General features: G+C 45.5%; 1 protein-coding gene across 1 annotated transcript in view; it reads left to right on the forward strand.

Annotated features, from left to right (window-relative positions):
- The window catches only part of LOC120990939 (protein unc-13 homolog A-like), a 2,175,961-nt gene that overhangs the window by 1,899,900 nt on the left and 262,618 nt on the right, over positions 1-13,443 (forward strand). Inside the window, exon 41 of the mRNA XM_040419831.1 lies at positions 10,918-11,065. Coding sequence (XP_040275765.1) covers positions 10,918-11,065 — 148 coding nt within the window. The remainder of the gene's footprint in view (positions 1-10,917; positions 11,066-13,443) is intronic.

The following is a 13,443-nucleotide window of genomic DNA, read 5'->3' on the forward strand; positions in this document are numbered from 1 at the left end:
TTAAATAAAAAAAAAATTCCCTCACTGGAATACTTTATGGCTTTTCACTGTATGGATTACAGGTGGACTGGTATTAGTAGGGGTGACACAAGCACACCCAAGTCCCTGATGTAGGATTTCTATGGCACAGACCACTATTACAAGTGATTAATGGACGTTGGGAGAGATTGTGCTGCAGCACTAGTCCCAAGATGGCCGCCGCCTATCAGCCCAGTAACATGTGCCACAAAATGGTCTGCACAACCTTTAAAAAAAATAGCCTTGGACTGTGCTGCTAAATCGCTATTGGTCTGAATCCCAGGTGTAGATGTCTGACTTGTTTGGAGCTTTGGAATGCACACTGTGGCAGCTTCTGCTGCAGCACTACAAGTCGCAAAATGGCGGCCGGCGGTCAGCCCAGGTACATGTGGATGGAAAAATCACTCTGGCCACTCTAAAAATAGCCAATCCCTATCAAAAAAGCAGCTCAGCTGCAGTTGTTCAGATGAATCACAGGTGGAGGAGAGAAATTTGCTTCCAGTTATTCAATTATCCCTGCCTATTCTCGCCCTAGCATCAGCTGCGTCTATCCCTGTTCTATTCACATCGGGAGTGAGCACGTCCCGACGTGCGCACAAGCTTATAAAGAGGCTGAGTCACATGCTGCACTTGGCCAATCACAGCCTTGCCAATAGTAGGCATGGCTGCGATGGCATCTTAGGGCAAGTAGTATGATGCATGTTGATTGGCTGCTTTGCAGCCTTTCAAAATGCGCCAAAATACATGCCGAACGACGAACCCGAACCCGAACTTTTACGAAAAAGTTCGGGTTCGGGTCCGTGTCACGAACACCCCAAAATTCGGTACGGACCCGAACTATGCTCGAACTGTTCGCTCAACACTAATTGTGAGGAATGTGGAATTATGATCTAATTCCAGCCATTTTTGCTGTCAGATAGCAGAGGGAATAAACTCCACAGGGGGCCTGGCTTCAAAGCAGACGACATGTTTGCAGTTCTCACCTAACTCAGCCACAATGACTCTGGCAGGATGAATGCTGGTGGGGGGGCTTAGCTGGTCATCAGAAAAAAGGAATACATCAGACATAATGGAACTGGGGGTTCATAAGGAATTATGAATTGCCAGTCCATCACAGGCATAAACCAGTTAAATATCTGCGACCCTGGGGCCAAGAAGGACATGCCCCTGGTTGTAGTTTTGGAGTAGGATGCCAGGAAGGGGAGATGCAGAGATCTCCCAGCAGTAACATGATAGTGCTATGTTTGGTCTTCACCACATTGGTCCCAGAACCATCTCCCTGTGACCTTCCGCTCTGGAGCTATGGGCCATAATAGGTTTTTGGGGTCTTTGGCTACCAGGACAAGGAAGGGAGGATGGACTTCTCCCAGAGGGAGAGAGGGGAGGGACCGACTCCAGGTAAAAAGGCCCATGCAGGCCAGAGAACAACGTCTTTCTCTGAAGGGGGTCACATCGAGTAATGTGTTTGGAGGGACTGTAGACCAACTGCTGACATCACTGCTCCCACGTGACTATAGCCAAGGATTACAGCAACCCATAATTCCTCATAACCCAAAAGATTACTCATCCACCTGATAACTGACTCTTGCTCTGTTTAACTCTGTTGTATCATACCACCTGTAATTGCACATCCGACCACTGTATATATTCTCTGTGTACATCGTGTATTGTCTAGTGCCCCCTTGAAGGCAATTAAATATATAATTTATTCTTGTGCTGTCCATGTACCTCGGACCACGAATTCCCACGTCTGTGTTTTTGCATAGTTATAGCTACCTGGGGTTATTCCCGCCCTGTTATAATCCCTCTAGCAGACCAAGCCCGGTCTAATGAGGGACTGGTGGCAGTCTACCAGGCTGACAGGGCGCTGTTTCACTGGGGCAGTGAAAATGCCCTCTCAGATTGTCAAGGTTGTGAGCGGGTGTGGAGTTATGCCGGAAGCAGCGTGGACCACCCTCTCTCACTTCCTATGCCTCCCTGTGCCTGCGTGGACAATAGGTGTCTGTGTAAATTGTACCAAGCTGACCTTGCATGTTCCCAGGGAGGGCGTAACATCATATCTTGATAACCAGCGGCGAAACCGTATCTTGTGAGCTTGATGTAGTTGACATCAGGAGGGGCTGCAAGGTGCGGCATTCGTCACACTTATGTATAAAAGAATCTAGTATCAAGCCGCAATGTCACCCCAATTGCACACTTAAGGCTTAATGGATTTACTTTTGGATAAAAGAACGTGACTACCCCAAAATCTGTAGTATCAGTCCACAATTTCACCCCAATTAGACAATCAAGGATTAACGGATTATCAAGGATTTAGTTATGTGTTAAAGAATGAGAACAACCCAAACTAAGTAGTTTCAGACTGCAATTTCACCCCAGTAACAGAATCAAGGATTAATGGAATTACATATGTTAAAAGAATTTTGAACAACCTAAAATCAGCAGTATTAGAACGCATTTTAACCCCAATAATATAGAATATATTCGCTATTAGCCAAGCTTTTCATTGTTCAGTTGGCCCCTGCTCTCTCCCTATAGTGTGGCTAATGCCTCCCTATTATATCCCTACACTATCTCTAAGCTGTCCCTGAACTGCTCAAAAGTAATATTTTGTAAATAAAGTGCTTCCTAATCACTTTCCCTAGTGCCTGTAACGTCTCTCCCTGCACTACGTTCACTGGAAAATGGCGGAGGTCGGACAGGATGAGGCTTTTTATAGGGCTGTGACATCATAGGGTCTGGCTATCTGCTGATTGACTGGTATGGCATTATGGGTAATCCCTCATTCCCGGGCTTTTTACTTCCTCTTTGTAATGTGCAGCCATTTTAGAAAAAATCCGATTTATTGCCACAAAGCGCAAGGAAATTTGGCTTCGTAATGAATTAAATTCTTCCTGAAATTCGGATAGAATTCCACTTCATCAACTTCGATTTGCTCAACACTAGGCACTATATATTAATTTGCTCAGCTTCTCCTACCCTATAACATGCTGTCAGTAGATTGGACTTAATTTTCATGGTGACAGTTTTCCTTTAACCACTTCCAGACCGGACCATTTTTTTTTAAAACACATTTTTTTTATGTTACATTTTTTATTTTACACTTTGCATCCCCCACAAGGTCATACAAGACCTCTGGGGGACATTTAACTTATTTTTTTTCTTTTTTAAACTATTGATTTCTCCTGTAACTGGGGCTGACATAGTAGCCCCAGTTACAGGGGAAATACACCCCCCAGAGAGGCTGTACAGTATAATACTGTGCTGTACAGCCTCAGTGCAGGGCTGATCGAGGTGTGTGGAAAACCCGACAGCTCCTGCACACCACCGGGTCGGGACAAGAAGTGGTAGATCGCTTCCTCAACTGTATGCACAGCGCTCATTCAGCGCTGTGTATGCAGCGATCTAGAAGGCAGGGATACCCACGAGTGGTCCCTGCCTTTTCTCTGTGGTACCCTACTGTCACTGACAGTGAGGACCTCACTCGGCAGTTGCATGATTAACGTGCAGCTGCCATCTCTGAAAGGACGTTCAGAAACGTCCGTTCAGAGATAAACCCGACTGCCCAAGACGTTTATAGTCAATGGGCGGTCCGGAAGTGGTTAAAGAGGATCTGTCACAGCTCCTGGCATATCTGCTTTACTAAATACTTGTAATCCTTACGAAATACCCATTGTGAAGCCTGTTTTTAGTGCTTTAGATTATGCCTCTCTTCTATTATCTGTTCTAGAAATTTATGAATAAATTCAACGTAGTCTGTCTATCTAATTGCGGTATGCCAGACCTTGCAGGGGAATTATGTGTGAAGTCACGGTGTGAGCAATAGGTGGGCCGAGGTAAATACAGTTCTTGTTACTCACGGTTATGTCGTCCCTGGGTAGGCTCGCATAAGTGAAGAGGAGAACGGCACAAGGATTCTCTGGGGCACACTCTGATGTAAGGGACACTGGCCAGATGGTGGTTTGAGGTGCCCTTGGTGGTCTCTATTAATGTGCCAGTGGCAAGGTCCCTTGTAGTCGTGACACCAGTACCTTTTGTATGGAGGTACAACCATTTACTGTTGTATTAATAGAGGAACTTGAGTCTGAGGCAAGCAGGATGAAACTCAAAAGGGAACTTTACTGAAGATGACTCTTGATAGTGTGGGGGGTTAGCTCTTCTCCGGGGGTCATTCTCACAAGAATCGTCTTCAGGACACCAGGTTTCAGGTCCAAACAGTGCATTTATTGTGCCTCAGCAAACCAAACATAAATAATACAAAATAAACACCTGCCCGGCTGGGCTCTAACTAAACATGAAGTTCCTGACTCACCTAAGTCACAGTTCACACCCTGTGAACACATGCGGCTTTGTCAGCCAATGTCCCACGGCCTCCTGGCTGTACAGAGTCCAGTACACACACTGTCTCCAGTTCAGTGTTTATTGTGGGGGACTGGGGCTTAGTAGTCCGCTTGACTATAGCCCTGCGACCCTCCCAGGCGTCGCTTCGTCACCCAACTCCAGGCTATCTCCCAGCCTTAATGCTTTATGCCAGGCTGACTACCTCCAGCTGGTCTCACCTGTGGTGGAATAGGGGCGTGGACCGCACTATTCACCCCTTCCTTTCCTCTAACCTGCGTGAGACCTGTCACTGTCTCACATACCCCTCCCCCCTTTGTTCAAGCCCGTGAGGGTGAACACCTGCATAACCGCGGGAGGCTGGTGAGAGGGCATTCACCTGGCCAGGACGTGGGAAACAGCCACCCACCCTGCTCTTTGGCTGCTCCCAATAAGAACCGGCCCGGATTGGCTTTATAGCCACACTAAGTAACACAGTGTCAGCGAGCACTAGCTGCCGCTGACACACAAAATTACCGGTTCTTATTTCACCGAGGCCAGGAACCTCGGTGACACGTACTTTCCCTTTGTTCTGCCAGACCCACGCCAGCAGAGCTTGGTTTATCATCAAAACTGACGTCTTGCCCAATATAAACCGCCTAAAGGCCTCATGTGCCCATCTCATGGCCAGATACTCTTTTTCTACTCTTTTCCGGGTGATAATGATGCGCTCTCGTACATTTTGATCTCTCTCTCTGTTTTGATCCTCTGGCTTCCGCACATGCGCCTCATGTCCTTTCTTGGACTGCTGCAGCTCTTGACTGAACTGTTCCCAGTCATGGTCATGTCCAGACACTTTCTCTTTTGCTTTGCGGGGCTCCTTCAGCAGAGCATGCTTGCCCCTGCTCGCTTCTTTTACGTGCATCTGGGTCACTTCTTCCTTCTTTCCAGCAGTAGTTACCCAAGCTATGGTGGCAGTTTCAGAGACCTCTGCTTTTTAATGGCTTTTTCCACTTTGGCTGCCTCTCCCTTTGTCTTAAATTTGGTCTCTGCAGCACCTGGGGACTTCATGTCAACCAACATATCAGCCTTAATTTTTTCAGCCTTTGTCTTCTCAGAGTCTCCAGTCTCTTTGAGAGCCTTCTCATACTTCTCGGACATGGCACCATACACTTGCCCTCTTAACTCCTCCCCCTCTTTCTCATCGAGGCAGGAGGCACCGAGGTCTTCAGCAGACTCCTAGTCTTCTGGCATTTTCTACAGAGGTTCACCCAGGACACAGGTTTCCTTTTGGGGAGGAGTCAGGAGAGAAAGCCCATCGTAATAGCCCGGATCCAAAAACTGATCGTTCACCTCCTTGTACTTCTCCCCCAGCAGGCTGCTGGCTATTTGGAAGACCTTGTAGGCAGAGGGGACGTCTTCCAGGCCTGCACTACACTCTACCACGGGTCTGTGGTCTTCGGCATTCACATCAGCCCCATCAACTGGTTCAGCAGAAGCATCTTCCATCTTCTCTGCCACAGCCAGCACCCCGGCACCACCATCTCCATCTCTCTTACCAGGCTCTGACTTCTTGGCACCTTCCAGAGGATCTTCCTCTTCCTTTCTCATTTTCTTCCACCTGCTGTGCAGGAGCACGCTTAAGCTTCTCCAACTCATAGATGTCATCTTTTGAGCTCATGAGAGCTTCCATCTCTGCTCTGAGTTGCTTGTTCAGCCTCTCTAATTAATTTCGCTCCTCAAGCACTTCTTCAAGGGCTCTAGCCAAGGAGAGGGCCTTGGACTCTTTCTCCCGAGCATCAGCCTCCACTCGGTCACGTTCTTCGGCATATCGAGCCGATATGTATTTCTCTTCAACCAGGAGCTGGTCAAACTTCTTTTGTTTCTTCTCCAATTTAGATACAGTTTGTCTCTGGTGGTCCAGGTCCACCATCCGATCACATTGAGCCATCCTGGCTTCCGAATGTCTTTTCTCCTCCAAAAGAGCATATTTTTCTGAGGCGCTGTTTAAGACCTCATCAGCCAGCTCATCCCTTTCCTGCTCTGCATGACATCTGGATTGCTCAGAAGCTGCAAGTTCCTCTTGCAGTTGGAGAATTTCCACTTCTATTTGTGACTGTAGATCCTTCAGTTCATTCATCTCTTTCTGAGTCTCTTCCTGTGACTCCTCTGGAGCTTTCTGCAGTTGCTCTGTGAGAACCGCTAGTCCCTTCTCTAGTGTATCTAGGGACTGTGCGAAGCGAGGGAAAACATCTTCAAGTTTGTAGCTGTACTGACCTGTCAGGTCATCTACCCCTGCCTGGGTATGGGTCTCAGACACTAGGCTGCCGTCTCCCCACTCAGCTCTCGTCACGTATCTGGTCATCTAGTCGCTACCCGTAATTACGTCAATTTGGCAAGACCTCGACATGGCAGCCTCTCTCTCTGAGTTGCTATCGGCCACGGCACATGCGTCACTTATATTACTTGTGTCATCATTATCAGTTCTGACCTCTAGTGGCACCGATGCGTTAATCCCCACATTGGACCCAGCAACCCTAAAACCCTGTGGGTACTGCATATCAACCCCTGGTATGTGTGGTACACCCTCTGGGCTCACAACATTAATCAGCATTTTTGGATCACATATATTTTTTTCAGGCACTTCTCTCCTGATCACATCCTGAAAGGGAAAAAGCATGTCATCATCATATACTTCACATGACCTCACATTTTCATTTTTCACTTCAACTACATCACTGTTTTCAATGGTCCTTTCCCTTAAACGCTCACTTAAAGGGACAGGTACAAGTTCTGCCGGAGTTTTTGCACTCTCTGCAGAAGTGTCTCCATTACTCCACAAATCCCAGCATAAGGGAAAATTACACCCCAACACACCCTCATGCATGAGCGTATCTGTAACATTAAGTTTATGAGTCTCTGTTCTCATTGGAGTCTCACGCTCAGTTAAAATCAGCGGATAGTCCCTATCTGTACGACTGTCCAGCACCTTTATTATTTTACCAGTCTCAGGTTTCAATATTGTGCTACCTCTGACCCGGGCTAGCATGGGATCCCGGATCCTTGTCATCCCAAAACTAGATTTGGTCATGGCCAACTGAGGTAAGACAGAAACCTTCTCCTCTGTAGATTTCTGCTAGGGAGCAATCACAACAGACTTATCCGCCTGTTCAGACACAGTTTTTTTTCTGTGTGACTTATTACCTATCGGCCCAGCAGGTATCAACTGCTGCCGGCTCACTGTCACTGGGTCTGCCACACAGTTAATAACAGGAACAATCTTACCCTTAGTTGTCATGGGTTCAGCAGTCTCGGAAAACGAGACCATCCTCCAAAATCCAGCCTCTGGAGACCTGACCTTGATTCCTGGTACCATGATCACCTGCAGACTCCTTACTCCAACAGTTGCTACTGGAAACAAATTGGCCTGCAGTTGAGACTCTTCCTGGACGGTCATTCCAGCCACACCCTTTAGAATCTTGTGCACAGTCGCGGAGAAGATATGTACTCATGAGAACTGCACCGCTCTCCACCTCTTTGTCTTCCCGAAGGTTGCCCTTGGCAACGGCATATATTTGCTTTTTATCAGGAGCTCCGCTCCACAACTGCCCAGACAATGGAAAGTCCTTGCCCAGCACAAATTCCACTTCCAGGGTCTCACATTTTAACAGCTCCCATTGCACAGAGCCATACTCTGTCACAAAGGTCAGAGACACGGTGGCATCAGTCTCTGGCCCTCTCTCCAGAAAGTCCAGCACTTCAGGCCTGACCTGAGACACCTGCTGGCGGGCATCTAGAGTGACCCCTAGCGGGATACCAAGACGGAGCCATTTTCACAGGTCTGTTTTTTTAATTTTTTATATTTGGCCAACTGGCCCTTTAAATCCTGCACAGTTTGCACCACAGAAAAAAAAAAATGTCCAGATTAACACCAGCAGTTTTCCAGCAGTCCCTGCTCCTGCAAACTAGCAGTCTTCCAGCCCTTTTAATTGTCAGCAGGGACACTTGCCCGCATCCTCCACCAATTGTGGGGGGTTAGCTCTTCTCCGGGGGTCATTCTCACAAGAATCGTCTTCAGGACACCAGGTTTCAGGTCCAAACAGTGCATTTATTGTGCCTCAGCAAACCAAACATAAATAATACAAAATAAACCCCTGCCTGGCTTGGCTCTAACTAAACATGAAGTTCCTGACTCGCCTAAGTCACAGTTCACACCCTGTGAACACATGCAGCTTTGTCAGCCAATGTCCCACGGCCTCCTGGCTGTACAGAGTCCAGTACACACACTGTCTCCAGTTCAGTGTTTATTGTGGGGGACTGGGGCTTAGTAGTCCGCTTGACTATAGCCCTGCGACCCTCCCAGGCGTCGCTTCGTCACCCAACTCCAGGCTATCTCCCAGCCTTGTGGTTCCTCAGCCTTGCCCAGCTGAGACCACACAGACAGAGCCTCCAGGCCTCTGTCCACAGGTAACACACTCCGCCCTTGCTGACACTCTGGGAGGTGCTTTATGCCAGGCTGAGTACCTCCAGCTGGTCTCACCTGTGGTGGAATAGGGGCGTGGACCGCACTATCCACCCGTTCCTTGCCTCTAACCTGTGTGAGACCTGTCACTGTCTCACAATAGCAACACATCCAATGCATTAAAACAGTCTCTTGATACAATCCGGCATTAAGCACACTCTCCCATACATATGCGGAAAGGGGAAAATGCAAATCCTCTTGTAATACATAAGAAAGCTACTGCTCAGACTAGGCTTGTAATAATATGAAAGTCTTACACTGGTCAAAACTCCTGAAACTTCTTTTCCAATGTTGTTCTGACAGTTGGCCTGACTGTCCTCAGGATTTGAACTGGAGATGTAGACGCTTCAAGCTATCTCCTACACCTAGTACAAAGGTGCCTAATAAGTCCCCAGGTAATGACTATCTTGCTAATCCTTTGTCTTGCATAAACGTGATAATTCCTTATATACTCGGCTGCATGCATTTTAGACATTGGTCACCCTGGAAGAGTGATCTATAGGAGTGGATTGCTCACCGCTAGGTAGAATGATTGCAGGCCTTAACCCTGGTCTGTGGAGCCGACAGGGACAGAGTAGAGAGGCTTGGATGATGCCTCCCTCTAGATATTCAGCTACATGGCTGTTGCTTTCTTGGAGGCTCATGAGAGAACTGCATTGAACTGAACTGTCACTTGGATTGACCTTAGCTCATCTGAACTGGTTTGGATTGACCTCAACCAGCCAACTGAATTCAACTGCCTAACTTAGGTCTGAGCTAAGGGCTCTTTCACACCTGCGTTCTTTTCTTCCGGCATAGAGTTCCGTCGTCGGGGCTCTATGCCGGAAGAATCCTGATCAGTTTTATCCTAATGCATTCTGAATGGAGTGAAATCCGTTCAGGATGCATCAGGATGTATTCAGTTCCGGAACGGAACGTTTTTTGGCCGGAGAAAATACCGCAGCATGCTGCGCTTTTTGCTCCGGCCAAAAATCCTGAAGACTTGCCGCAAGGCCGGATCCGGAATTAATGCCCATTGAAAGGCATTGATCCGGATCCGGCCTTAAGCTAAACGTTGTTTCGGCGCATTGCCGGACCCGACGTTTAGCTTTTCCTGAATGGTTACCATGGCTGCCGGGACGCTAAAGTCCTGGCAGCCATGGTAAAGTGTAGCGGGGAGCGGGGGAGCAGCATACTTACCGTCCGTGCGGCTCCCGGGGCGCTCCAGAGTGACGTCAGGGCGCCCCAAGCGCATGGATCACGTGATCACATGGACACGTCATCCATGCGCATGGGGCGCTCTGACGTCATTCTGGAGCGCCCCGGGAGCCGCACGGACTGTAAGTATACCGCTCCCCCGCTCCCCGCTCCTACTATGGCAACCAGGACTTTAATAGCGTCCTGGCTGCCATAGTAACGCTGAAAGCATTTTGAAGACGGCTCCGTCTTCAAATGCTTTCAGTACACTTGCGTTTTTCCAGATCCGGCGTGTAATTCCGGCAAGTGGAGTACACGCCGGATCCGGACAACGCAAGTGTGAAAGAGGCCTAAGCTATTTATACCCACTGACACTGCTCCATCTTGTGGAGAAACAAGTGTAGTGCACCCTGACTAGGCCTGTGTAAAGGATATTTGCAGATAGAATCACATTGTGACATGGAGAATATGACAGGAAATAAAATACAAAATACAGGCATATCACATGACATTAATACATAATTAAAATACGTTTGCGGGGTCCACAGTCACTTGAGTGGGATACTGCATAATTAGTGCCAAACTGTTTAGGGCAGGACCGTTAATAGTAACCCCAGTGGTCAATGTGTTCATAAATATTCAAGAGAAATGGCACAATGCAGAAATATACTCCAGAGCTGTTACATTGAAAATACAAGTATTTACTATAACAGACATGTCCATAGTAGTGACTAATTCTCTTTTAAGGTGTATTCTGGTAATTTTAAGTTATCCCATATTCACAAGAGAGAGGATAACTTAACTTACAAGATGTGTGATAGCAACAGTAATGGGTGAAGGGTGGTGTCTTATACTGTGCTAATTTGACATGTCTTACTTTACAGCAATATTTCCATGCTGGAGGTGTTGGTCTCAAAAAGACTTTCCTGGAGAAAAGTCCTGATCTACAATCTCTACGCTATGCACTATCTCTTTATACACAGGCTACAGATACACTGATCAAAACCTTTGTCCAAACACAGTCTGCTCAGGGTAAGATTTTTATTTTATTTCCTTCTACAGTATTTGCCAGATGTTTGAAGGTGTGATAAAGTATTTACATGGTGAGAGGTGACAGCTGCTTTTTGATTGCAGACACAAACATAAATAACTTTACTTAACCTCTTCAGGACACATGACGTACCAGTACGGCATATTATCCTGGTACTTAAGGACACATGATGTACCGGTACGTCATATGTATTTCTGATTACCGCCGCCCGGGGGGCGGTGATCGGAACAAGGTGCCTGCTCAAATTATTGAGCAGGCACCTTGGCTAAATGCGCAGGGGGGTCCCGCGGGGGGGACCTGCGGTTTGCGGCTTTTACTTGTGGTTCCGGCGGCGGCGGGCGGTGCCATCAGGTCCCCATGGAAGGCATTGCACTGCCTTCTGGTGACGAGCCTATGAGATCCAGCCCCCCACAGGCAGGAAGCTGTATGAGTAATACACAGTGTATTACTCATACAGCCAATGCATTCCAATACAGAAGTATTGGAATGCATTGTAAAAGGATTAGACCCATAAAAGTTCAAGTCCCAAAGTAGACCAAAAAATAAAGTGAAAAAAAAGTTGAAAAAATAATGTTTTCCCCCCAAAAAATTTAAAGTTTCAAGTAAAAATAAACAAAAACGTCATTTTCCCCAAATAAAGTTAAAAAAAATTGGTAAATAATAGGGGGAGAAAAAAAAGGATACATATTGGGTATCGCCGCGTCCGTATCGACCGGCTCTATAAACATATCACATGACCTAACCCCTCAGATGAACACCGTAAAAAATAAAAACTGTTCTAAATAAACAATTTTTTTGTCACCTTACATCACAAAAAGTACAACAGCAAGCGATCAAAAAGGCGTTTGCCCACCAAAATAGTACCAATCTAACCGTAACCTCACCTTGCAAAAAAATGAGCCCCTACCTGAGACAATCGCAAAAGAAATAAAAAAAACTATGGCTCAGAATATGGAGACACTAAAACATCATTTTATTTGTTTTAAAAAAAACTTTTATTGTGTAAAACTTACATAAATAAAAAAAAAGCATACATATTAGGTATCGCCACGTCCGTATTGACCGGCTCTATAAAAATATCACATTAACCGCTCAGATGAACACCGTAAAAAATAAAATATAAAAACTGTGCTAAATAAACCATTTTTTGTCACCTTACATCACAAAAAGTGTAATAGCAAGCGATCACAAAGGCGTATGCCCACCAAAATAGTGCCAATCAAACCGTCATCTCATCCCGCAAAAAATTAGACCCTACCTGAGATAATCGCCCAAAAACTGAAAAAACTATGGCTCTCAGACTATGGAGACACTAAAACATGATTTTCTTTTTGTTTCAAAAATGATATTATTGTGTAAAACTTACATAAATAAAAAAAAAAGTATACATATTGGGTTTTGCCGAGTCCGTATCGGCCGGCTCTATAAAAAGATCACATGACCTAACCCCTCAGATTAAAACCGTAAAAAATTTAAAATAAAAACTGTGCTAAATAAACCATTTTTTGTCACCTTACATCACACAAAGTGTTATTACAAGCGATCAAAAAGTCACACACACCCCAAAATAGTGCCAATAAAACCATCATTTCATCCCTCAAAAATCATACCCTACCTAAGGTAATCGCCCAAAAACTGAACAAAATTATGGCTCTCAGACTATGGAAACACTAAAACATGATTTTTTTTTGCTTCAAAAATGAAATCATTGTGTAAAACTTACTTAAAAAAAAAAAAAAGTATACATATTAGGTATCGCAGTGTCCGTAATAATTTGCTCTATAAAAATATCACATGACGTTTTAAACCCTCAGGTGAATACCGTAAAAAACTAAAAATAAAAACGGTGTAAAAAAAAAACATTTTTTGTCACCTTACATCACAAAAAGTGTAATAGCAAGCGATAAAAAAGTCACACACACCCCAAAATAGTGCCAATAAAACCGTCATCTCATCCCGCAAAAATCATACCCTACCCAAGGTAATCGCCCAAAAACTGAAAAAAATTATGGCTCTCAGACTATGGAAACACTAAAACATGATTTTTTTGTTTAAAAAAAGAAATCCTTGTGTAAAACTTACATAAATAAAAAAAAATTATATATATTAGGTATTGCCGCGTCCGTGACAACCTGGTCTATAAAAATACCACATGACCTAACCCCTCAGATAAATGTTGTAAGTAACAAAAAATAAAAACGATGCCAAAACAGCTATTTCTTGTTACTTTGCCTCACAAAAAGTGTAATATAGAGCAACCAAAAATCATATGTACCCTAATCTAGTACCAACAAAACTTCCACCCTATCCCGTAGTTTCTAAAATGGGGTCACTTTTTTGGAGTTTCTACTCTAGGGTT

Source organism: Bufo bufo, chromosome 2 (assembly GCF_905171765.1).
Source record: "Bufo bufo chromosome 2, aBufBuf1.1, whole genome shotgun sequence".
Taxonomy (NCBI): Eukaryota; Metazoa; Chordata; class Amphibia; order Anura; family Bufonidae; genus Bufo; species Bufo bufo.